The sequence below is a fragment of the Mustelus asterias genome, chromosome 14 (assembly GCF_964213995.1).
Source record: "Mustelus asterias chromosome 14, sMusAst1.hap1.1, whole genome shotgun sequence".
NCBI lineage: Eukaryota > Metazoa > Chordata > Chondrichthyes > Carcharhiniformes > Triakidae > Mustelus > Mustelus asterias.
This window is the reverse complement of record NC_135814.1, coordinates 16,120,823-16,147,689: the sequence shown is the minus strand read 5'-3', so window position 1 is coordinate 16,147,689 and position 26,867 is coordinate 16,120,823. Positions and strand designations below refer to the sequence as shown.

Sequence of the window (26,867 nt, the reverse complement as noted above, 5' to 3'; positions counted from 1 at the left end):
ACTCTAACTCTTCATTCCCAGACTTATTAAAATGACATCAAATGCTTCATTTACCTCTGAAGTCTGCGGGCCCCCCTTAAAACTGGTTATTGCAATTGTCTCTTTAACTCGGAACCCATTGTCTGCTCTTCCTCGAATTCTCCTGAACAATACCTTGGTCTCTGCTCTTTCAACTCCAGTCGTCTTTGACAATCTTTCCCAACTCGCTGGTTATCTGGACTCCAACTTGTTCCTTAGGAAGCATCCATCTTTGCAACTCCCTTGTCCTATCCAGCTTCTCCTGGCAGAGTTGAGAAATATTCACCGCCCAGTGCCCTGTCTCCAACTGCAATATATCCAACTAAAACTAAAAAGCTTTTCTATCCTTAAAAGGGCCTCCAGATGCTAAGCAACGACCGCTATTTATCCTTCATGCTGAAAGAATCTCAGTGTGAATTGAAACCAACCCCCCACACAAACACTTTTGTCCAGCATGAATCTAACTATAGGTCTCATCCTTTTAAGCACAGAGCATTAATTAAACCCATTTTATGTTTACCATGTTTACCAGTACAAAACCCTTAAAACTACCTTTGTTTTCCTAACAATGTAGGTTTCAGTCTTCTGTCAACAAGGAATATGGCAAAGTGAAGTCCGTCAGCCCTCGATCTCCCCAACACACATCGCAATCAGCCCCTACCCCCACACATACACACTCAACACAACATCTCTCCCCCACCTTAACTCAGGCACCACTCTTCCCAACCTTCCTTCCCCACCACTCACCCAGTGGGGCCTTGCAGACCCCTTCAAGGTAAAGCCACTGTGATTGAAAACCGACATCTATTCACTATAATTCCCTGACACTTGAGCTGCGTTGCGCTCTCCTGGGGAGTTAAGTTGTATTGTATTAAAGCATGCGCCTCAACATGTCAGTTTTATATTACTTCGCAAGGACTCGCAATTGGATCTAATTCAAAGAAGAACATATTCTGCATCAGGTTCAAGCCCCCACTGATCCCTCCTCAATTGTCAACCCCCATCAGACTGCAAACCTTCTGCACTCTGGAGAGACTAGGGCTCCGCTACTCCCTCACTATTCCCCACACCCTGTGGAGGTTTGGCTTGATCAGAATCCCATGTTCAAAAGAGCCGTGCACGGGATCCCCTTAAACCGAGAAAAGGATCCCTGGGAGATGCCATGGTAATCCTGGACTGGACTTACATTCTCGAATACAAAGAGTCTGCATCCAGAGCAGCAGTTGTCCCAGTACAGACCCTCAACCCAGCTCCAGCCCGGTACAGACCCCATCCTCACTGACTGCAGAGATTTGTTTAAAAAAACCCACTTATGAATGATGGAACATGAATTTAAAATGGCAGATTTCTTAAAAAAATGGTGGAAATCTCTCTTCCCTGGAAGCATTGCACCTGCGACATCGTTGAAAAATCAGCTAATGCAACTTACATAATTTTCAATGTGTCAGCATTGTTGAAAAAAATTAATTCATATAATACTTTTTAGCTACTCACTGGTGTTCCAGGTGCCACTCGTGATACTATTACTGGCATTTTCTGATCAATACCTCCCTGTGAAAAGAAGGAAAATGAGTTTAATTTTCCCCAAGAAGTAAATGAACATAATTGTTAGAACAGGCTATCAATTGTCAATTAAACAAGAAAGTGCACCATATTTCTGTACTTAGACCAGGAATCCATCTTCCATAAAATTTACTATTGACCATCATCACTAATACATATTGTTACAAATATGTTCATTTTACATTTAACAAGTTCTGTTGTCTAAATCATAAGCATGACAAATTTGATCTGTCATAGACAACATTTTTGGCCTGAGTGGTTGCAGCATGAGAACCTTGCTTTTGATGGAAGTTGACACATGCTGCCCTATATATTTCTTTAATGGTATAACCTGAGGGTGCAACAATAACCCCTTACGACATGAACCAGATTTTTTTTCCACCTGTTCCATCTCTGAAAGCAGACGGAGCGAGACAAGGCCAGAAACAAGTTTTATTTTACAAAAGAGCTAATATTCAAAACAGTTCATAACTGAACTTCAACAGCACTTAACTCAATGTGTATTACTAATTTTCACGAACACAAGATAAGAAAACATCCTTTCAGTCCAGTGGTCATCATACTCTCATTGACTTAAACAGGAGAGCATCTGCCTTGGCATCTTTCTTGTTTCACAATGCCTCCCCTGCCCATGTCTCACTTTTTATCTCCCTCAGCAGACAGGATCAAAGGATTTTAGGATCAAGGGATTTTCTAGCACAATAGCTGAGATATTTAATATGCAAGCTAACAGATTGTTTACAGCTTCATCTCTGTGGAAAACATATAGTTTTCTGTAACAATCTTGCACGTGGACATCTTTAAAAATATATATATTTGTAAAAGAAACACTAAAAAGTAACTGATTTCTTATCCTCAAGTGTGACCACATGTTTTGTGATGACTAAATGTACTGAACAAATTCAGAATAAGTATTGCATACTCAATTGCATAAGAGAGCTTGTCAATATAAGCAAGAAGTACCTTAACATTGAAACCAAATCTCCCATTCTCGTCTGCTTTCATTCTTATCAGAACTAGATTGTCGTGAGGAACAATACCATTCGGCTGCAGAAAGCAGAAACAGGATATTAAAGTCACATGTACTGAAAGAGACTGGAGATTCTTCTTAAAGACTACAAATTAAGCAGAACATATAGGCTCTTAACTTTCAACTCTAGAGATCGCTTGTCAACAAATCTCATCCAATTAGCATTTAAGATGATTGGATGTTCATCTGAGATCCTTTCTCATGTTTTTCTGTGAAAATAAATGACGGAAACCCACTACCTCCCTCCTATTATCTACAGGCTTTTAAAAGATAGCTTTGAACTGGAAAACTGCATCTTGTTTGGGTTACTGACTGTGACTTTTGCACTGTGAGCCTTGGTCCTTTATCTACGTTTTTACTTATAAAAAAATCCTATCAATAACTTAGGTGGTGAGTCAGCATTTGCAAAAGGGAAAAAAAAACAGGTTATGATATTTCAGGTCTGGAGCCATCAGAGTGGTCCGATGAAGGCTGTACGCTAGAATATAACCTGTCTTATCTCTTCACAAATGCTGAGATTCAGACATTAGCAGTTACCCTTTTATATTATCCTTTTGAAGGTTGTTTATTTGAAAACACATTAAATAGCAAGATATTGACTTGCATCTAAATGTCCAAACAATATTTCACAGCAACTGGGACATCTAAAGACAAATTGGATTTGTAGATTTCGACCAATAAAACGGAGTTCAAGTGACTACAGAAAAGTTGTTTTCTGGATTTGGGTATCAGAATCCTGAAACTTGTATCACTGGATTCTATCACCCTTGTGACATCCTCCACCCTTGTTTCACAGCACCAGGGACCTGGGTTTGATTCCCAGCTTGGGTCACTGTCTGTGTGGAGTTTGCACGTTCTCCCAGTGTCTGCGTGGGTTTCCTCCCACAAGCTGAAATCCGTGCTGGTTAGGTGCATTGGCCATGCTAAATTCTCCCTCAGTGTACCCAAACAGGTGCCAGAGTGTGGCAACTAAGGGATTTTCACAGTAACTTCATTGCAATGTTAATGTAAGTCTACTTGTGACAAATAAACAAACTTTAAAACACATTTGCACAACTGTCTCAATTCAAATGATATTTCCTTTATATTTGTGTTGAATTCAGCATTTGATCCACAGCATACAACTGCCTTAAGATCAACAGTCACTTACAGTGCTTTATATTAAACCTAAAATAGATCAAGTGAAATCAAAGTTAACATTTAAATCCAGCACAGATTATGGGTTCCCAGTTTGTTTGCAACTTTCCTTCCTAATTATTAAAAACTCTCAGTCGGAAGTTGTGAATCAATTCTGTGAATTACATCAGTCTACTGTTCATTTAAACAATGCTGAATGCAATGCCACTGAGCATGTTAAAGAATATAATGCAAGGTCAAACATATGGCTTTATTATGCTTGTGTAAACTGCATTACATAACACTGCAGAGCTAAGCTTTCAACAAATGGCTCAGATATTTAAGATAAATTTTCTTTCTATTATGGTGGTGCCTTTCCATCTCATGAAATGGTTTGTATTGTGGTTGTCATCTCTGTGTTCGGCATCACAGTGTGGCACAAGAATATGGTGCTCTTTGCTGGATTTGCTGCAGAAAAAAACTGGGCTGAGAAGGTCGAGGATTTGCTAGGATCTCTTCTCAGCCAGCTCAGCTTTTAATTTCTGCTCAACTCTTGCAATGCCCTTTCAAATAGTCAGTCTCCATAAGATCAAGGCCATCAGTGACTGCCTCCTGGTGTTAACGTCCACCACCTTCATATCTCACTCGGAGGTGTCCTTGTAGCAAGGGTATTGAAGTCCACAAGGTGATGATCCTGTGGCCAGCTCACTGTACAGAAAGTCTTTGGACACACGGCTGTCATTCATCCGATGAATGTGACTGAGCCAGCACAAATGTCATTAGCTTAGCAATGAATGAATGCTGATAAAATTAGCATGCTCCAGGACCACCAAAAGGTGATCTTGTTCTGCCACGAGATGCCAAGGATATGTCTGAGACAGTGAAAGTGAAAATTGTTCAGTTTTTTTCTCCTGCCTGGAATATGTAGTCTCATTATGGTAGAGGAGCGCACTAAGGATGCATGCTTGGTAGACCCAGTTTGGTCTTCTCAGTTAGTTTGCTTTTGTTCCATAATCTCTTGCTCAGTTTGGACAAAACATCTGCAACCTTTGTGATGTGCACATTGATTTCAGCAGACAGATTATTGGTGATTGCAGAACCTAGATATGTGAAGCTATCAACAACCACCAGCATCAAAGTCGATCCTGACAGATGGTGGCATGGTTGCATTTGTCAATATAATGATATTTGTATTCCTGATATTGATGGTCAAATCAAACTCTTCACAGGTGTGAGAGTCAATCCACTTACCACTGAAGGTTTCTTCGGTATGGAATGCTAGTGTAGTATTATCAGAATCTCGGAGGAGAACTTGGCACACCTGTGTCTTGGGTCTTAGGGGAGCATGGCTGAACAGGTTTCTGTCAGTTCTGATAATCAGACACCCTCCATAGATAGCCTAAAGACTTATGACAGCAGCTATGCCAGAGTGCTGGCACCAGAACACAACCCTGTTTGCCTGCATTGCGGATCTCAAAAGGGTTCTAATGTTGCACCATCAGAGCTGACCTTTTCCTTCATGTTGGCTGGAAAGAGGAGATCACACTGAGCAGCTTTGCAGGCAGGTAATCTCTAGCAGTTTGAATAGATTGCCTCTGCTCACATGGTCGAATGCCTTGGTGAGACTGAAGGCAATGTATAGCTGTCTTTGCTCATATTTCTCCTGAAGCTGCCAGGTGGAGATGATCACGTCAACTGTAAATCTTCCAACCACAATCACAATCTGAAACCACACTGGGATTCAGGATAGATGTGCTCAGCCAAGATCAGCAGTCTGACAAGGGCAACACGTGCAAATATGTTTTCCATGATACTCATCAAGGAGCTGCCTCAGTAACCAGTGCAAATGCAAAGTTGCCCTTATTCTTGTATTGGGTCTCAATCTTTGCAACACATATTCTGGAGCACTGCCCCTACCTCCAACAGAGATAGCAGTTGCTGCAGGGTTACCAGTTTCCCTGACAAGCCTACTTGTCAGTGCCTACTCTTGAAATCCGAGTAGATAAAGATGTTCTGACTTAAAGATTCTGCTAATAACAGTGTCAAACTCCTCAAAATGATGCGTTACCTCTGTAGTGGAGCAGAACGTTGCAGCATTGATACTTATAAAGTTAAATAGCATTGTTTTGAGTTGAGAGGCGATGGAGAGAAGATGTTCTGAACCATTTGTGGGGGAGCGGTTTCCTATTATTGAGTCGTTACTTCCTTCAAACGAAGCCTACACTTGGCTTACGGGTTTCCTCTGAACTCTTCCCCTATGCCAGATGAATATGTAAAGTTTTTCTTTAAGTTATCCACTCTCTGCAAGCCAAGTCTCTTGCATGGAAGCTATGTCAACGTTCGGCCTATCGATTAGGTGCAAGTCAACTGTCAATCTTGTGCACATGGTCCTGATGTTCCAGTTTGGCAAAGAGTTGGCAACAACTTTGTTTTCATTTGTTTTATTTCTTTGCTTGGCACAATGGATTCTGTCAACTTGTTGAACAGAGACTCTAAGCACTCATTAACGCGGATGGACCATGGCAGGTCAGTACCTAACTAGTTGGGGGCTGCCTGATCAGGGGTCGAGATATGTGTCTGACCAGTGTGAAATGATGTTCCAACCACTGACAATAGCCTGTTCTCTGCACCAATCAACTTGGGCTTATCACTCATAACTGCTGTCTCCCATGTTACACTAACACACTATGGCATTGGGCCTAAAGCCTGGCAAAAATATAAGGAGACCCTGGGCTCCCGAAAAATCAGGGTCCTTCTCTCAACCCACTTATTAGGTCCAAGAAACGACTATCTTTGGCACTGGCTTGGTTGCAGGAATTGCCAGAAAGATGACATACTTAAGATATCAATCTGCCTTTGGGCTCCACTCCAGCCGTTTTTGTCAGGATTATGCCCTTAGCTTTCAACTCACCCGAGATACGCACAAGACAGTGGAGCTGCTCGCCTCCAGCTGGGATTGGTTCACGAGTGCCAGGCCATATCCAAGCTGATGGTCCCGCACACTGCATGTCTGGGGGCCAAGCCTTCCTCTGAAGCTTTACCCTGTGGCCATGAGGGACCCAGTTTCTGTGCTGCGATTAGGACAAGCTGAGGACTTGTTGATGGAGAGGTTGCATACTGACAGGGAAAGGCACATTTTTACATTGCTGCCAGCCAGCAGTGTATACTGAAAATAAGAGGCAAATCAGCACACACAAATAGAAAGCATGCTAACTCTCTTCACCCACAGACTAAATCGATCTGTTGGACACACATCTTTGGATGGTTTGTAGCATTTATATATCATGTTGCCCAGCTATTTTTCAATGCAGAGTGAAGCATATACTGGTTTATATTTGATAAATAGTCAAGTCTGCTCAGATGACTACCTTACTATCGTTAACCACTCTAAAATGAGTTATTTAATTTAATGACATCTTACAGTAGATTTATCTGATGTTATGGGACCATCCAATAGATCTTGGAAGTGAGGGCCCAATTCCTGATGGCAGGAATTAGACTGTTGAGACTGGGTTGTCGTGATTTTTTTCTGTTTTGGTGGCAATGCAGGCGGCCGTCCTTCTCCAGCTGTCTCCTGACAACTAAAAAGAAGTTGAGTTTAATGCATAATGACTTCAAACAGAACTATTACAAAACGAATATCTGAGAGCTTTACAAGAAGGTGGATATTAAGCATGAACAGAGGGGATTTATTGCCAATGCTCTGTGTGGTGGGGCTTCAAAAGTAAAGACAATGAAAGAATAAAAAATTCTGGAAGTTTAAAACAAAAAAAATCCCTGAAAACTGTCAGGAGGTCAGTCAGCATGTGCAATCAAGGGTCTACATCAGAAAAGCTAACTTGCCTGTTCTCTCCAAAGTTGATGATTGATCGGTTGAGGGATCCCAGCATTTCCTATTTTTGTTTTAATGTTTCAACAGAAGCGGAGAAAAGTAGAAGCATAACCCAGCAACATTCTGGAGATGGATAGCCCTTTCCATGATGGTTTGGATTTAGGATAAAAAGCTTAGCTCAGTTCCAAACTAAATGCCAAGGATTTGCACCACCTCTTTCAACTTGAGACGGTAGTCAGAAAAGTTCCTGGCATCTGAACCAAAAGCATTTAAAATGAAAAGGAGGCCAAAAAAGGATGGCTTGCCAACACCGAGCGAAAGGAAAGAGGGACACATTAGGTACCTGAGGCCACATGTCAACGTGTAGCTCTTTGTTGCACCTTTACCACTGCACATAATAATACGGCAACCAAACTATGCAAAAGGCTGTTATATGGAAATGGACTGTGCTATAGGGGCTCAATTTTACATCTTATGATGGACATTCAAATCATTTACCATATTCTCCCAAAAAAACCGGTTAGCCTCATTTACTGCTGTCACACACTGAAGAGTTTCAATGACCTGTCAATGAATACGCAAATACTTTTAATCTTGTGCTACAGTCTGCAGCTGAGCACAACTTATCTTATAGTCCCAGGCGAAGAATTTCCTCTTTGCACACAAACAATGATCTGGACTCAAATTGCACTAATTTTCAGAATTTGCTTTTGCTCAAGGCTCAAAGCTCATTTGCAGAATTAAAATCTTGCATGAACCAGAGCAACGTTTAGAACAAAAAAATTGTATTAAATTGAGTGGCGCAATCTGGTGTAGCTTTATAAATATAGTGGAAAACGGAGTTATCACAAAAAATCATTTTTAATCACTGCTTTCGTCCACTGCCTATGAATAAATCAATTTTAAATAACAAGCGTTTTGAAAACTATAAAGTGCCATTTATCAGTTACATTAATCAATTTTAGTAAATTAAAACCCTCCAATAAGGGCTCATTCCTGTCTTTGCACCTTTAAAAAGGGTGTCATTTTTGCATGTGCTTTTTCATTTCATGCAGCTACTTGTGGATAGCCCAGCAGTAGTTACAGCTGACATGCCAAGGCTCTGCTGATGTGAAAAAAAATATTTCTCCAACCCAATGACATTTATTTGGTGTTTCTCCCTTCCCAATGTGAAAATGGCAAGTACTTTGAACAAAATGTTATTTTTCTAAACTTTTCTTCCGCTTCAATTGCCTGCATTAAATCAAATGAGATGTTTTTGCAGTTGAGAAACAGTGGAAAGATTTTACCAATCCAACAATCTATAGCTTTTGACTATTGTTAGGGCTAACATGGCAGATCTTAAAAACAGGTCAGGTCAAGTCCCACCTTAACAACTGGCAAAGAAAGGTGTTAACCAAAAAATGGTGAAAGACTTTGCTACTTATATTACACAGTTGCACTCTTTCTTGAAACATCCATTATTTTCTCTGAAGACTATTATTTCCTCTGAAAGGAAACAGTGCACCCTTCATATTGGTACAACAAGCTGTGAACTGCAAGATCAAACTTTACCAAAGAGTGCACTGCTTTGTGTTTATCCAGCCAAGTTTGAGATTCATTATGAATGGTAGATGAAAGCAGCTTATTTTACAGTCTAGAACAGTATTTAATGCTGTAGCCCCAGGCAGTCTTCTTAATGATGTACACTGTGCACCGGGTTGCATTATCCTAACTGGCCATGTTTGCACTTCTTTCCAACAGGACCACGTTGATATTTTCAGTGAATAAAATTATCTTTCAGTAAAATGTATCTGCATAGTCGCCAGGGTCAAAGAAAAATAAATCAGTCAAGTTGGCTGGAAATGGATCACCTGCTAATTCTAATCAAAGCTAGTTTTCATACATATGATAAAGCAAAATAATTGACCATCTCAAGCCTGCTGTGCACAAGTTATAATTTGAATGCTGAACAGAAGCAATTGCAACTTTCATTTGAAACCGCATGTTTATGTCCAGTTACAATTCAAGTGGGGATATGTTGAATACATGTTTTATAATTTGATGCAGGCCAAAGTTATGTCACAAATGGCAGATTTGATCACCATTATATTTTGGAGGGTAAAGTACAATATTATGAGATTTTATTGCATTTGGTGTCTACCTTGTGTGGTGCTTGGATATGAGAATACTACTACTGGAAGACACATGACGAACGGCATCCACATTGCAGGATTAATAACTGCTGCAAGTTTCATTCTGGAACAATTTAGATTTGATGATAGAAAATTCTACCCTTACATTATAAAAATTTAACAGGAATCGAGGTCAGCAGCTATCAGTGAAAAAAAGGGGAATTTAAAAACCAGAATGAGTGAAGATATAAAAAAAGAGGAGGCAAAAAATGACTTTGCTGTGAACTTCTTACTCAACCACAACATTAGGCTCCAAACCCAAACAATCTGAAAACTCCTACACACACATTAGAGAAATCTCCTGAATAAAGGTGTGTTAAATGACCAGTAAGGGAAACTTACGGAGATGATTCCAGAATGATACTGTTTGCTTGCGTGGAGGAAGGAGATTTGTGGTTGGCAAAGACTTCACTTGATGAAATATGCACTATGTGGTCAACCAAGTGTCCTACAGATGATGGTCTCAGACGGCTTCCTTCCTGAGTGAATGTGGAGTTCCGACTTTATTCCAAGAATTTATTTGGCAATTTCAGTTGCAAAGACAAAAAGAGAACAGAAACCAATTAGGACACATGATCACCAAATTAATTACCACAACATGTATTTTACTAATTCTCAACTATGGCAGTATTGTAACAGTTTCCACACAACCCATCTCCAAAAAATCCAAATAGCATCATTCACAAAAAATTCTTACACACAGAACAAACCTGAATTTATATAGAACATTTTAAATTCTCATGGTCTACCAAAGCATTTCACAAATCACTTTTGAAACGTTGTCACTATTGTAATATAATAAAACACCAGCTGTTTCTCCGCATTAAGCCACAAGCCACTACAAATTGAATTTATAATCCTGCAATACTACAGCAACGACATTATAAATTTAATGTTCCAGTAAGAAATGTCATCACATATAAAATATAATGTGCTGGCCTTCAAAGTTAGCTACTGATTCTTGCTATCAGCAAAAGAAAAAGCCTCTGATAGATAGCACCAGAGTGAAAAATAACAGGCTCAACATTCATTTTTCATAATATTTCTGTACTAATAAATAGATCAGTGCTGTTACAATAAAAGTACGCTTATCTGAGCATACACACTACAGCTTGCCTCTTGCCTATTTTTTGAACACTCAAAGTTGTAAGTGTTACCCTTTGTTTGATTCCAACTCTTGTGAAGAGGAAGAAGGAGACTTATGTTAAGATGAGACGTGAAGGCTCAGTTAGGGCGCTTGAGAGTTAAAAGTTAGCCAGGAAGGACCTAAAGAAAGAGTTAAGAGCCAGGAGGGGACATGAGAAGTCTTTGGCGGGTAGGATCATGGAAAACCCTAAAGCTTTCTATAGGTATGTCAGGAGTAAAAGAATGACTAGGGTAAGATTAGGGACAGTCAAGGACAGGAGTGGGAAGTTGTGCGTGGAGTCTGAAGAGATAGGAGAGGCACTAAATGAATATTTTTCGTTGGTATTCACACTGGAGAGGACAGTGTTGTTGAGGGGAGTACTGAGATTCAGGCTGTTGGACTGGATGGGATTGATGTTCATAAGGAGGAGGTGTTAGTAATTCTGGAAAGGGTAAAAATAGATAAGTCCCCTGGGCCGGATGGGATTTATCCTAGGATTCTCTGGGAGGCTAGAGAGGAGATTGCAGAGCCTTTGGCTTTGATCTTTGTGTCGTCATTGTCTACAGGAACAGTGCCAGAAGACTGGAGGATAGAAAATGTTGTCCCCTTGTTCAAGAAGGGGAGTAGGGACAACCCTGGTAATTATAGACCGGTGAGCCTTACTTCTGTTGTGGGCAAAGTATTGGAAAGGATTATAAGAGATAGGATTTATAATCACCTAGAAAGGAATAATTTGATTAGGGATAGTCAGCACGGCTTTGTGAAGGGTAGGTCGTGCCTCACAAACCTTATTGAGTCCTTTGAGAAGGTGACCAAAGAGGTGGATGAGGGTAAAGCGGTTGATGTGGTGTATATGGATTTCAGCAAAGCGTTTGATAAGGTTCCCCATGGTAAGCTTTTGCAGAAAATATGGACACATGGGATTGAGGGTGATTTAGTGGTTTGGATCAGGAATTGGCTAGCTGTAAGAAAACAAAGGGTGGTGGTTGATGGGAAATATTCATCCTGGAGTTCAGTTACTAGTGGTGTACCGCAAGGATCTGTTTTGGGGCCACTGCTGTTTGTCATTTTTATTAATGACTTGGATGAGGGTGTGGAAGGATGGATTAGTAAATTTGCGGATGACACTAAAGTTGGTGGAGTTGTAGACAGTGCGGAGGGAAGTGGCAGGTTACAGAGGGACATAGATAAGCTGCAGAGCTGGGCTGAGAGGTGGCAAATGGAGTTTAATGCGGAAAAGTGTGAGGTGATTCACTTTGGAAGGAGTAACAGGAATACAGAGTACTGGGCTAATGGTAAGATACTTGGTAGTGTGGATGAACATAGGGATCTGGGTGTCCATGTGCATAGATCCCTGAAAGTTGGCACCCAGGTTGATAGGGTTGTTAAGAAGGCGTACGGTGTGTTAGCTTTTATCGGTAGAGGGATTGAGTTTCGGAGCCAGGAGGTCATGCTGCAACTGTACAAAACTCTGGTGCGGCCGCATTTGGAGTATTGCGTACAGTTCTGGTCGCCGTATTATAGGAAAGATGTGGAAGTGTTGGAAAGGGTGCAGAGGAGATTTACCAGGATGTTGCCTGGTATGGTGGGAAAATCATATGAGGAAAGGCTGAGTGGCTTGAGGTTGTTTTCGTTAGAGAGAAGAAGGTTAAGAGGTGACTTAATCGAGGCATACAAGATGATCAGAGGATTAGATAGGGTGGATAGTGAGAGCCTTTTTCCTCGGATGGTGTAGGCTAGCACGAGGGGACATAGCTTTAAATTGAGGGGTGAGAGATATAGGACAGATGTTAGAGGTAGGTTCTTTACTCAGAGAGTAGTAAGGGCGTGGAATGCCCTGCCTGCAGCAGTGGTGGACTCGTCAACGTTGAGAGCGTTCAAGTGGTTATTGGATAAACATATGGATGATATTGGAATAGTGTAGATGAGAGGGGCTTTAGATTGGTACCACTGGTCAGCGCAACATCGAGGGCCGAAGGGCCTGTACTGCGCTGTAATGTTTTATGTTCTAACCACTTTGGAAATGAGCTAACTACATTCATCCAACATAATTTCTTGTTGTCAGAATTAGTCAACATGAAGTTAGATATTTATGACATTGCTTTTCAAAAACAAGATCTACTCATTGGAAATGGTTCATATGATGTGTTCATTCCATGAGATGTTAATTTGTTGATGCACAATTCCATACCTTGTCAGAAATGCCAGACTACACTGGACTCAAGAGCACATTGTCAAAACATCCTTTCAAACCAAGTAATGGAGCGAGTGTGCAGGAAGAAATATGAATTATGTTGAAGGTGCAATTTGACAGTTTGGGTCCCATTCTAACAATTATTTGACATTCAATAATTATGCACATTGATCTTTCTCAGTGGGATGTGATAGATGTGACTTGACTTTTGCGCATAAACCTGAAATGATAGCATGCAATCAACAGACCAGAAACAAGTAGTCACCAAGCTCTACGTACAACGCAGACATATAATCGGCAAGCACGGACGCACATGGTGGCACAGTCTTCCCGACATTACTCAGGAACTCACCAACAAGCTACAGACGGCACCTTCTAAGGCCACAACTACGACCAACCAGGACAAGGATGGCAGACACTTAGGAACAAGTTCCCCTCCAAGTCACACACCATTCTGACTTGGAAATTTTTTACTATTCTTTGACTGTCACTGTGTCAAAATCTTGGGACTTCCTTCCAAACAGCACTGCCGGTTTACCTAAAACATGGACTGCAATGATTCAAGGCGGCAGCTTACCACCATCTTCTCAAGAGCAATTAGGGACGGAGAATAAATGCTGGCTTAGCCAATGGCACCTACATTCCATGAATCAATATAAAAACAGAAATCCGGACATCTGTTCATTGACCATTGTCTAAATGCTAGTAGATTGGGAAAAGAAATGGGAGAATCAGAAAGATGCTAGCTGGTGGTCCTTTCATTCCAATCTAGAATTTTTTGAGTTAGGACGGTAAGATGGCAGGACAAAGCCACACATCTCATCAGTTGTTCCTCATGGTTGAATCAAATACTTTGGGAAAGTATACCATCCTTTCAAAATTACTGAACTGGGAAATAGTTAACAGCTGGTAGAAAAATAATTTGCCATAGACAAAAGAAGTTTTTACAAGTGTACTTGTTGAATAGGTGTTTATATACTTTCAATTCTGTTCAAAGACCTGTGATGAAAAGCCATCTGAACTTTATGTAACTTAGTCTCAATACAATGCAATTACATCTTCCTGGTTATATTTTCATTTTGAATGTACAAGGCAAGAGATCTATTCTTGACAAGACATGGCTGAATGATGTACTTGGTTCATCTACAGCAATTAATTGCTTTCCACACAAGCTTTGGGCTGAGAGATGTTCTAAGGATTCTCTGTGCCACATACACAACACAAAATTATTTTGTTGTCCGCTATATGAACTGAATCCCAACCAGCATTTTCCTATATCTAACTGGACCGATGGTCTGAGAATGCAGGGCAGAGAGAAAGGGAAGTCTAGATTAAACTGCATTTATTTAAATGGAAGAGGCCTGACAGGCAAGGCAGATGAACCCAGGGCATAGATAGGTACATGGGACTGGGATATTATTGCTGTTACTGAAACATGGTTAAGGGAGGGACAGGACCAGTAGCTCAACGGTCCAGGGTACAGATGCTATAGGGAAGATAGAACAGGAGGCAAGAGAGGAGGGGGAGTTGCGTTTTTGATTAGGGAGGACATCACGGCAGTATTGAGAGGGGTTATATCCGAGGGTTCACCCACTGAGTTAATATGGGGAGAACTGAAAAATAAGGAGGGAGAGATCACTGAGAGGATTGTACTACAGGCCCCCAAATGTATCCGACGACATTGTGGGAAGCTATGGAAGAAATTGCGGGTCCACGAGTTGAGATATTTGAATCATTGGCAGCCATAGGTGAGATGCCTGAAGATTGGAGGGTACCAAATGTTGTGCCTTTGTTTAAGAAGGACTGCACGGAAAAGCCTGGGAACTACAGAACAGTGAGCCTAACATCTGTAGTGGGGACATTGTTGGATGGTATTCTGAGAGACAGGATCTACAGGCATTTAGAGAGGCAAGGACTGATTAGGGACAATCAGCATGGCTGAGTGGAAAATCATGCCTCATGAATTTAATTGAGTTTTTTGAAGGGGTAACCAAGATGATGCATGAGGGTGGTGCAGTTGACGTTGTCGACATGGACTTTAGCAAAGGCCTTTGACAAGGTACCGCATGGTAGGTTGTTGCATGAGGTTAAATCTCATGGGACCGAGGGTGAGATAGCCAATAATTGGCTTGGCGGCAGAAGACAGAGGGTGATTCTCGAGGGTTGTTTTTCAAACTGGAGGCCTCTGACCAGCAGTGTGCCTCAGAGATCAGTGCTGGGTCCATTGTTTTTTTTTAATGATTTGGATGAGAATTTAGGAGGCATGGTTAGTAAGTTTGCAGATGGCACCAAGATTGGTGGCATAGTGGACAGTGAAGAAGGTTATCTAGGATTGCAACAGTTCTTGATCAATTGGGCCAATGAATGACAGATGGAACTTAATTAAGATGGTGGGTGAGTGGAATCGGCTGCTGTCAATGGTGGTGGAGGCAAACTCGATAGGGTCTTTTAAGAGACTTCTGGATGAGTACATGGGACTTAATAGGATTGAGGATTATAGGTAAGCCTATATATAGGCCTAGGTAGGTAGGGACATGACCGGCGCAACTTGTGGGCCGAAGGGCCTGTTTGTGCTGTAGTTTTTCTATGTTCTAAGATAAATGTGAGGTGATGCATTTTGGTAGATTGAATCGTGGCAGGGCCTACTCAGTTAATGGTAGGGCGTTGGAGAGAGTTATAGAACAAAGATCTAGGAATATTGGTTCATAGCTCCTCAAAAGTAGAGTCACAGGTGGACAGGGTGGTGAAGAAGGCACTCGGCATGCTTGGTTTCATTGGTCAGAACATTGAATGCAGGAGTTGGGAAGTCTTGTTGAAGTTGTACAAGACATTGGTAAGGCCACACTTGGAATACTGTGTACAGTTCTGGTCACCCTATTATAGAAAATATATTAAGCTAGAAAGAGAGCAGAAAAGATTTACTAGGATGCTTCCAGGGCTTGATAGTTTGAGTTATAAGTGGATAGACTGGGACTTTTTTCCCTGAAGCGTAGGAGGCTTAGGGGTGATCTTATAGAGGTCTATAAAATAATGAGGGGCATACATCAGCTAGATAGTCAACATCTTTTCCCAGAGGTAGGGGAGTCTAAAACTAAAGAGCATTGGTTTAAGGCGAGAGGGGAGAGATACAAAAGGGTCCAGAGGGGCAATTCTTTCACTCAGAGGGTGGTGAGTGTTTGGAATGGGCTGTCAGAGGTAGTAGTAGACGCAGGTACAATTTTGTCTTTTAAAAAGCATTTAGACAGTTACGTGGGTAAGATGGGTATAGAGAGATAGGGACCAAAAGCAGGCTTTGGGACTAAGTTAGTGGTTAAAAACAGGACGGCATGGACAAGTTGGGCCGAAGGGCATGTTTCCATGCTGTAAACCTCTATGACTCTAAAGGAATACATGCACCATCAAATATACAAAACTAACCATGACAAAAATGATGTATTTTAATCAAGGTTTTCAATTAAATAATGGTTTCTTTAATTATCACAAGTAGGGGTAAAGAAAACGCAGTTTCATGTACAGAAATCATGCTCTGGTTTATGTTGATATATACAATAACTGCTGTTGACAATTTGCTTTAGGATGGAGACAAATGACTCAAAATACAGCACGCAGTTGATTTGTTCGGCAGACTTTTGAACGAAACATTTATTAGGCAACTGTTTTTGTATACTATTTGCAGGGATACTTCATTTTTAAAAAATTGTATTGCTTTTACACTGGAGTTGCAAACTATTTATTATTTAATCTGGAGCAGACATAGTATACAGGTGAAGATATTGCGGTCAGCGGTGAACTAATAGTGTCAGGTGTTCTTTATATGTGCCTGCAGGCCTTTGCAGGCTTTTGCACTGGAACTTGCAGTGATCATATTGAGCATACAGCACAGAAAAAAGGCCATTCAGCCCAAGCAGTTCATGCTGGCGTTTATGCTCCAGTTGGTTAGTGATCCACTTCAGCAAGGAGTTCTTTACATGCAATCAAGACGATTGGACAAGCTACCATGCAACTCCTAAACTGATCAGATTGAAGAATCCTTAACCGAGGCATGCAGAGTCTGAGGCCAGGAAGTATAAATTTCAATGGAAAGTCTCTCAATAAATACAGTAAAGATTTTGGAAAGCAGGACAACCATGGCTGGAAATTCCAGATTTCCGTGCTTAACTGTGCATGCACACTTGTCTGTAAATTGCTGCTCAATTAGATCTTTAAAATAGCGAGTGCTGATAACATCTTAATTTAACCACAAAGTCTGGGCCATTATGCTTCTACTTTTATTTGTTTATTCATTTCCTATTTAATAAATTTGCGCAAAAGCAGAAACGTACCAGGAAAGGGGAACAAGCCAAATAATTTAGAATAAGAAAATGAGGATACTACCTTAAAATGATGAGAAAGACATTTGGAGAGTCACTTAGAATTGATTTAAGATAAAATAAGCTAGAAAGGCCATTGCTGAAGGATGAGAAGGCATGCAGCTACAACTCACATAGAATTTACGAAAAACTGGTCCCAAATTTGGCAATGAGGTGTAGGGTTACATCTGGAAAAAAAAAGACTGATCACAATTGGATATCAGCAATATTTCCATTGACCAGACAACAATGCTGGTTTCCACTGGATCAGTTAACATGAGACACAAAGGAAAAATACTGCAGATGCTGGAAATCTGAAATAAATTGAGAAATTACTGGAAATAATCAGGTCTGTCAGGATCTGTGGAGGAAGAAATAGTGAAAATTTCAACTTGAAAAAGTTAGAAATGTAACAGGCATGGAGGCAGGAAAAAGCAAGAGGGGTGAAAAGAACAAAAGATCAGTGATAGAGCAAAAGGCAGGGAAATTAAATGACAGAAGAAATTACAGCGCAAGGTAAAAGGAGATAGCAATGATCCAAGTAAAGAAAGAAAAATAGGTCTATAGGAGGTCGAAATACGAATATACAAAATCCAGCCCCTCAAGCTTACTTTGCCATTTAATAAGATCATGGTTGATCATTTTGTTGACCAATGTTGAGTTCCATCTCCCCATCTACCCTTGATAACCTCTGATTGGATTGACTAGCAAGAATTGATCTACCTTTACCTTAAAAATATTCGGTGATCACACATCCACTGCCTTGAGGCAGACTTTCAAAGTCGCACAACCCTCAGAAATAATTTCTCCCCATCTCTGTCCTACAAGAGCGACCCCTAATTTTAAAACAGTGCCCCCTAGTTCTGGACTCAAGGGGAAATATTCTTTCAATGCCTACTTGTCAACATCTTTCAGGATCTTGTATATTTCAATCAAGTCACCTCTCCCTCTTCTAAACTCCAGTGGAAGCATGCCCAGCCTTTCCAACCTATCCTCATATACAACCTGCTCATTCTTGGTATCAGTCTAGAAACCTCCTCTGAATTGCCTCCAATGCTCTTATGTCATTCCTTAAATAAGGAGACCAAAACTGCAGACAGTATTCAAGGTACGGTCTCACCAATGCCCTATATAACTGAACCATAACATCATTATTTTTATTTTCAATCAATTCCTCTTGAAACAAAGATTCAATTTGCCTTCTTGATTACACACTGCATCTGCATACTAACTTTTTGTGACTTACGCACCTAGAGATTGAGTCGTTCTCCATTTAATACCGATTTTTTAAATACTTCCTGACAAAGTGAATAACTTCACACTCTCCCACATTATACTCCATCTGCCAGATCTTTGCCCACTCACTTAACCTATCTATAGCTATCTGCCGCACTAAATACTTTCCTATCTACTTTGTATTATCTGCAAATTTAGCTACCATGTCTTCGCTTCCCTCATTCAAGTTAAGCCAATCAGAGAAAAACCCACTTATGCATACTCGCTGTTTTCTGCCTGCCAGCCAATCTTCAATCCAGGCAAACATGTTAACTCCTACATCATGAGCTTTAATTGTTTCAACAACCTTTGATGTGGCAACTTACCAAATGTTTTCTGGAAATGCAAGTGGAGTATAGGCTCGTCTTCGTCCACGACGCCTGTTACCCCTCAAAAAGAACTCCTGTAAATTGGTTAAGCATGATTTCCCTTTGCAAAACCACACTGACTCATCCCAATTACCATGAGTTTGTCTAAATGTCCAGCTCCAACCTCTTTAATGATCAATCACAACCCCATCCCCATGACAAGCCATCAAACTAACTGACTCATAGTTTCCCGTTGTCTGCCTCCCTCCCTCCTTGAATACAGGAGCTATATTTGCTACTTTCAAGTCTGAAGGAACCTTTCCGGAACCTAATGAATTTTGGAAAATTAATATCAACGCGCCTGCCATCTCTCAAAGAATATCAGAATCATCAGCAGCTGCCATGTGAAAAATTGGAGGTAGGGGCTACGATTTGAAATCAGTGAATTCCAAGTTGAGTCTCAAAGGTTTTGAAATGCAGAATCAAAAGACGAGGCAGTGTTTCTCAGGCGTATGTTGAGCTCCACTGTCTTTGGTCTCCTGCACTGCTCCAGAAAGATCACAGTGTGAGCGGACAAGAGAGGATGGAAATGGCAGGTTACTGGAATTTGGGGTCGAACTTGTAGTCTTGAGCGAAGCGATCCACAAAGTGGTCACGCAACTTGCATTTGATCTTCCCAATGTGTAGGAGACTGCAGCAGACACAGTACACTGAGTTTAAAGTACATGTAAATCACTTTCATCTGGAAGGAATGTTTGGGAACCTGGAGGGTGAGAAGGAAAGAGATTAACTTTCCTGTGTGTACTTCTTAATTACTCCTAACACCACCACCACTCTTCTCACATCACCTTTCAGTGCAAGCACAGCAGATGGAACACTTGCCCTTTTACCAATTCCTTTCCCACTGTCCAGATTTTCACCTGAAAGGTTAAAAGGTTTTTCTCTCTAGAGATACTGCCTGATGTGCAGATTATTATTTACTATTTTTATTTCAGTTAATAGCTGTCTGAAGTAGAAGTTCAAACCAATATGCATCCCTTATTAACAAAGTCCCAATAGATATGGATCTCAGTCAAGCTCTGAAGAGAATCATGACCCAGTCCAAAACACATAAATCCAAAGCACTGAACAAGTCTGTACTTCAATTGCCAGAAGTAATTACTGGATCCATCCAAAGCAATTTAGGCAACACAGAGGAGGTGGGAGCAGGGGAAGAAGAGAGGAAATGAAATCAATAAAGTATTAACAGATTTTCTGCCATCACAAAGCTCTGACTGGCACCATGGAAGCCAGCAGCCTTCCAGCATCTTACCCAAGGGATTGTTACATGCATTAGTCTAGCAACTACTGCATTTCCTTTCAAGTTATGCTGCCTCTCCTACAGATATGGGCTGGAAATTATTCTGGAACTACACCAAAAACTTTAAACAGGGACTCTCATTCTAGATTCTCCCACAAGAGGAAACATTCTTTCGACCTCCACTCTGTCAAGATTTCTCAGAAACTCATATTTCAATCAAGTCACCTCTTACTCTTCAGCGGGTACAAGAATAGCCTGTCCAATCTTCCTTCACAAGACAATCCACCCAATCCTTGTATTAAGCCTGAACTGCTTCTAATTCTTCCTTACAAACAGAGGCCAATACCGTACATAGAACCATACAAAATTACAGTTCAAACAGGCCTTTTGGCCCTTCTTGTCTGTGCCGAACCATTTTTTTGCCTAGTCCTACTGACCTGCACTTGGGCCATATCCCTCCACACCCCTCTCATCCATGAACCCATCCAAGGTTTTCTTAAATGTTAAAAGTGACCCCGCATTTACCACTTTATCCGGCAGCTCATTCCACACTCCCACCACTCTCTGCATGAAGAAGCCCCCCCTAATATTCCCTTTAAACTTTTCTCCTTCCACCCTTAACGCAAGCCCTCTGGTTTTTTTCTCCCCTAGCCTCAGTGGAAAAAGCCTGCTTGCATTCACTCTATCTATATCCATCAAAATCTTATACACCTCTATCAAAACTCCCCTCATTCTTCTACGCTCCAGGGAATAAAGTCCCAACCTATTCAATCTCTCTCTGTAACTCAGCTTCTCAAGTCCCGGCAACATCCTTGTGAACCTTCTCTGCACTCTTTCAATCTTATTTACATCCTTCCTGGAACTAGGTGACCAAAACTGTACACAATACTCCAATTATAACCTTACCATAACACTCCAACTTTTATACTCGATTCTCCGATTTATAAAGGCCAATGTACCAAAGGCACTCTTTACGACCCTATCCACCTGTGACGTCACTTTTAGGGAATTCTGTACCTGTATTCCCAGGTCCCTCTGTTCAACTGCACTCTTCAGAGTCCTACCATTTACCCTGTACGTTCTACTTTGGTTTGTCCTTCCAATGTGCAATATCTCACACTTGTCTGCGTTAAATTCCATTTGCCATTTTTCAGCCCATTTTTCTAGTTGGTCCAAATCCCTCTGCAAGCTTTGAAAACCTTCTTCACTGTCCACTACACCTCCAATCTTTGTATCATCAGCAAATTTGCTGATCCAATTTACCACATCATCATTCAGATCATTGATATAGATGACAAACAACAATGGACCCAACACCGATCCCTGCGGCACACCACTAGTCACAGGCCTCCACTCAGAGAAGCAATCCTCCACAACCACGCTCTGGCTTCTTCCATTGAGCCAGTGTCTAATCCAATTTACTACCCCCCCATGTATACCCAGCGACTGAACCTTCCTAACTAACCTCCCATGAGGGACCTTGTCAAAGGCCTTGCTGAAATCCAGGTAGACAACATCCACCGCCTTCCCTTCATCCACTTTCCTGGTAACCTCCTCGAAAAACTCTAATAGATTGGTCAAACATGACCTACCACTCTCAAAGCCATGTTGACTCTCCCTAATAAGTCCCTGTCTATCCAAATATTTGTAGATCCTATCCCTTATCACACCTTCCAATAACGTGCCCACCACCGACGTCAAACCTACTGGCCTATAATTTCCCGGATTTCTTTCGGAACCTTTTTTAAACAACGGAACAACATGAGCCACCCTCCAATCATCCAGCACCTCCCCCGTGAATAGTGACATTTTAAATATGCCAGCCAGGGCCCCTGCAAGTTCAAAACTAGCTTCCCTCAAGGTCCGTGGGAATACCCTGTCCGGTCCTGGGGATCTATCCACTCTGATTTGCCTCAACACAGCAAGCACCTCCTCCCCTTTAATCTGTAAAGGTTCCATGACCTCCCTACCTGTTTGTCCTATTTCCGTAGACTCCATGCCCGTTACCTCAGTAAATACGGATACAAAAAAACCATTTAGAAACATAGAAATGGTATCCCAGATGTGGTCACACCAATGTCCTGTACAACTGAAGCATAATCTCCCTACTTTTATATTCAATTCCCCTCCAACAGCTTTCCTAATTACTTGCTATAACTGTATTCCAGCATCGTCATTCAAGCACTAGGACAACTAGATCCTTCTGAATCTCAAAGCTCTGCAATCTCTCCCCATTTAGCTATGTTTCATTTTTATTCTACCTGCTGAAACAGAAAATTCAAATCTTCCTACATTATACTCCATTTGCCAGTGCTTTGTCCACTCACTAAATCTATGTTCCTTTGTAGCCTCTTTACAGTTGCTTCAATTTACCTTGCATACATATCTTTGCATCATCAGCAAATTTAGCAACCACACCTTCTGATCCTTCATTCATACAAATTATAAAAAGTTGAGGCTCCAGCATCCATCCCTCATCACATCCTTTCAATCAGAAAAAGGCCCATTTATGCCTACTCTCCATTTCCCTGTTAGCTAGCCAATCTTCTATCCATGTCACAATGTTACCTCCTATACCATGAACTTTTAGTTTCCACAATAACCTTTGATCTTACCAAATGCCTTCTGTAAATCTTAAGTACAGCTCATCCACTGGTTCTCCTTTATCCACAAAGCATGCGACTGCTTCAAAGAACTCCAATTAATTGATTAAATACAACTTCCCTTCCATTAAAACGTTGACTCTGCCTGATTGCCTTGGATTTTTCTAAGTGCTCTGCCATTACATCTTTAATAATAGCGTCTAACATTTTGCCTCTGGCAGATGTTAAGCTAACTGGCCGGTCGTTTCCTGTTTCCCGTCTCCCTTTTTGAATAAAGGGGTTACTTACATCTGCTAATTTCCAATCTAATGGCAACTTTCCCGAATCCAGGAAAATTTGGGAAAATTAAAACCAGCACATCAACTATTTCACTCGCCACTTCTTTTAAGACTCGAGGAGGAAGTCCATCAGGATCCAGGAATTGTCAGCTCGCAGCTCCAACAATTTACTCAGTACCACTTTGGTGATTGTAACTTTGAGTTCCTCCCTCCCTTCCAATTCCTGATTTACAGCTATTTCTTCAATGCTACATGTATCCTTTGTAGTGAAGCTTTGATGCTTTATTTCCCCTGAAAATGTAGATTTGCTTTTCGATTGAATGACTTGTGAGCAGGAATTGGATATTTCATTCTTCCTGTCACTACTGTGTTCACATCAATTTACACTCTGCAGAAGTATATTACTGTCAAAGTGGCAACTTCAAGAATTCGCTACTTAATAAAAGGTGATCAATAACTAACCTGCATAAAAAGACACAATTTGATATATGTTGCCACAGTCCATTTACATGCAGCAAATTGTAGTTCTGTAAGGTTTTAGTTTGTTGTTGGTAAAAGTGTCCTATTTATAGTGCACGTGGTTTGATAACTTGAACAACAGCCTAAAATCATGGCTGCCACCAGCATCCCAGTCACAATTTATTTATTGAAAACAAATGCTGGAGTAGAGACCACACTGGTGAAAGGCAAGTCACTGTGCAACCTGCACCAAAAGAGCACCAATAAGGGATGGAAGTTAGGATGGCTTTGCACCATCAGCGTCCAGCTCTGATGAAAGTTATCCACTTGAAGCATTACCTCTGTTTCTCTCCACAGATACTCATAAGTCCCCTGACCTGTGGAACCTTTTCAGCATTTTCTGCTTTCTTTTCAGACCTCCAGTATCGGCAGTATTTTGCTTTTGTTAGCATTCATATATTGCTGGCTTCAGGGCAGCACAGTGGCACACTGTAGCACTGTCGTCTCACAGCGCCAGAGACCCAGGTTGAATCCTGGCCTCGGGTCACTGTCTGTGTGGAGTTTACACTTTCTCCCCGTGTCTGCGTGGGTTTCCTCCCACAGTCCAAAGATGTGCGGGTTAGGTTGATTGGCCATGCTAAATTGACGCGATTACCGGGGGATTAGCAGGGTAAATGTGTGAGGTTACGGTAATAGGGTCTGGGTGAGATTGTGGTCGGTACAGACTCGATGAACCGAATGGCCTCCTTCTGTACTGTAGGGATTCTATGATTTACTTTCATCATTGGCAAGCTTTATGTTAGTGAAAAGCTAGTTTGATTTGGTAGCTCTGACGTATAGAAATATACCAATTTAGACCAAAAAAAGTCACATGAACTGTTAGCCTTACTGGTAAACAAACAGCAGCCATTTGTTGTTTCCTACTATATACTTCAGACTGGGGCATTCAATGCCACCCCCTTGTCCATGCTTTCATTTTTTTGGGGCCTATTTTTGTAATATTCAGCTACAAGGACACACACATGTTGTTTCTACTGGCCTCTATTTTTGTTATTGAACCAGCTTGGCATTTAGAATGCAGAATAGAATACCACAAGTGCTTGCTCTGTGATGACTCTCACTCCTGCACCTCTTAGTGACTCTGGCTGATCTCATCAAATTCTACTCTAGTATTTGATGAGATCAAATCCTGGTCTAGTTTGGACCAGGGAGCGGTGCGGGCTTGGAGGGCCGAAGGGCCTGTTCCTGTGCTGTATTGTTCTTTGTTCTCTGAATAACAGGTGAGGGATAACTTACAGTCAAGCAAACAAAGGTCAATTAAGTCACAGTATAACACATTTGTCGCATCTGTCACATAAGCACCAACAATTAAGTACTTACTTTAAAATATTGCTCAATGTTTGATATCAAAGATTTCAACTGAAAATTAAATCAATGAACACATGCACGTGACAGAATCCATACTCTACACAGCTGCATTTTGCTAACCATTCCTTCATGCGCCTGCCCATAGATTTGCTGAAATTTAAAATAGCTTAACTAAAGACAATCGATATCTGCTATGGTATACAGAATGGTTTGTGCTAGATTATTTTGACTTTCATCAACAACAAAGCCAAGTGGTTGATGCTTTTCGCAGAAAAGATTATTCTCAATATGAATTGACAATGGAGTGCTGCAGTGACTAGTTGCATTAACACAACTTGAAAACTATAATTTTACCTATTTACGATAAGGGAACAAGAGTGCAGGTGGGAATTTAGTGCAGCGGGAAAAGGAGATGCTGGGTTTTAAGCCTCTTTTCCAGTCTCCAGTAGTTGGTGAGTGTCCAGAGCATTAAATAGATGGGAAGTGGGCGAGTTTTAAGATTTTACCTTTCCTAATGGGGGCAGTAGTTTAAACCAGTGCTGGGGACATATAATTATTGCATTAAGTTTATAGCTTAACTAGCTAAATTATCTAATATAATTATAATAACAGTTGAGTGGTATTTTAAACTTAACCCAATTAGTTAAATAAAACACATTAAAGGTGTTAGGACAGGGGATGAGTTGTAGCTGCAGCATTTAAGATCTGGTGGATACCGGTCTGATCCATGGCAACAAAATCTGTAGTTATGTGTGCGCAATTCGAGAAACTTTAGCTGTGTTGATGTACTGGAGTCTGAGTTTTGGATACTGCAATGCATCAGAAAGTTAACTGGACGGTTTGTTCCAGGCAGCAGTCATAACCCTTAGGCTAGGTACTTTTGATCTGGTTCACAATCAGGGACAGGAGGGTGTCACTGCCAATGAAACAGGTATGGGGAGCCAGAGGTAGCAATGGAAGAGCCTCATACCCTGCAATTGTTCAACATGTTTGAGGTTCTTGCAGCTTATATGAAAGAGAGCAGGCTGGCAGAGTGGGTGAGCAAGAAACAAAGAACATTACAGCACAGGAACAGGCCCTTTGGCCCTCCAAGCCTGCACTGACCATGTTGCCCGACTGAACTAAAACCCCCTATCGTTCCGGGGACCGTATCCCTCTATTCCCATCCTATTCATGTATTTGTCAAGACACCCCTTGAAAGTCATTATTGTATCCGCTTCCACTACCTCCCCCAGCAATGAGTTCCAAGCACCCACCTTGTGTGTAAGAAACGTGCCTCGTACATCTCCTTTAAACCTTGCCCCTCGCACCTTAAACCTACGTCCCCTAGTAATTGACTCTTCCACCCTGGGAAAAAGCTTCTAACTATCCACTCTGTCCATGTCTCTCATAATCTTGTAGACTTCCATCAGGTCGCCTTTCAACCTCCGCCGTTCCAGTGAGAACAAACCAAGTTTCTCCACCCCCTCCTCATAGCTAATGCCCTCCATACCAGGCAACATCCTGGTAAATCTTTTCCGTACCCTCTCCAAAGCCTCCACATCCTTCTGGTAGTGTGGCGACCAGAATTGAACACTATATTCCAAGTGCGGCCTAACTAAGGTTCTATAAAGCTGCAACATGACTTGTCAATATTTAAACTCAATGCTCCAGCCGATGAAGGCAAACATGCCGTATGTCTTCTTGACTACCTTCTCCACCTGCGTTGCCACTTTGTGACCTGTGTACCTGTACACCCAGGTCCCTCTGCCTATCAATACACTTAAGGGTTCTGCCAGTTACTGTATACTTCCTACCGGTATTAGACCTTCCAAAATGCATTACCTCACATTTGTCCCGATTAAACTCCATCTGCCATCTCTCCGCCCAAGTCT

At 41.3% G+C, this 26,867-nt stretch overlaps 1 protein-coding gene across 11 annotated transcripts in view; it reads right to left on the bottom strand.

Moving 5' to 3' along the window:
* Positions 1–26,867, bottom strand: part of ptpn4a (protein tyrosine phosphatase non-receptor type 4a) — a 233,746-nt gene that overhangs the window by 50,417 nt on the left and 156,462 nt on the right. For 8 of the 11 annotated variants that reach the window (XR_013499489.1, XM_078227896.1, XM_078227899.1 and 5 more), the window contains 5 exons: positions 17,537–17,590; positions 10,076–10,234; positions 7,149–7,308; positions 2,545–2,628; positions 1,513–1,569 (listed from right to left, as the gene is read on the bottom strand). Coding sequence is in view for 10 of the 11 variants with exons in the window: in XM_078227896.1 (XP_078084022.1) it covers positions 1,513–1,569; positions 2,545–2,628; positions 7,149–7,308; positions 10,076–10,234; positions 17,537–17,590 (514 nt within the window). In the remaining variant the exon portion in view is untranslated. The remainder of the gene's footprint in view (positions 1–1,512; positions 1,570–2,544; positions 2,629–7,148; positions 7,309–10,075; positions 10,235–17,536; positions 17,591–26,867) is intronic. The other 3 variants (XM_078227897.1, XM_078227903.1, XM_078227904.1) reach the window with 1 other exon arrangement.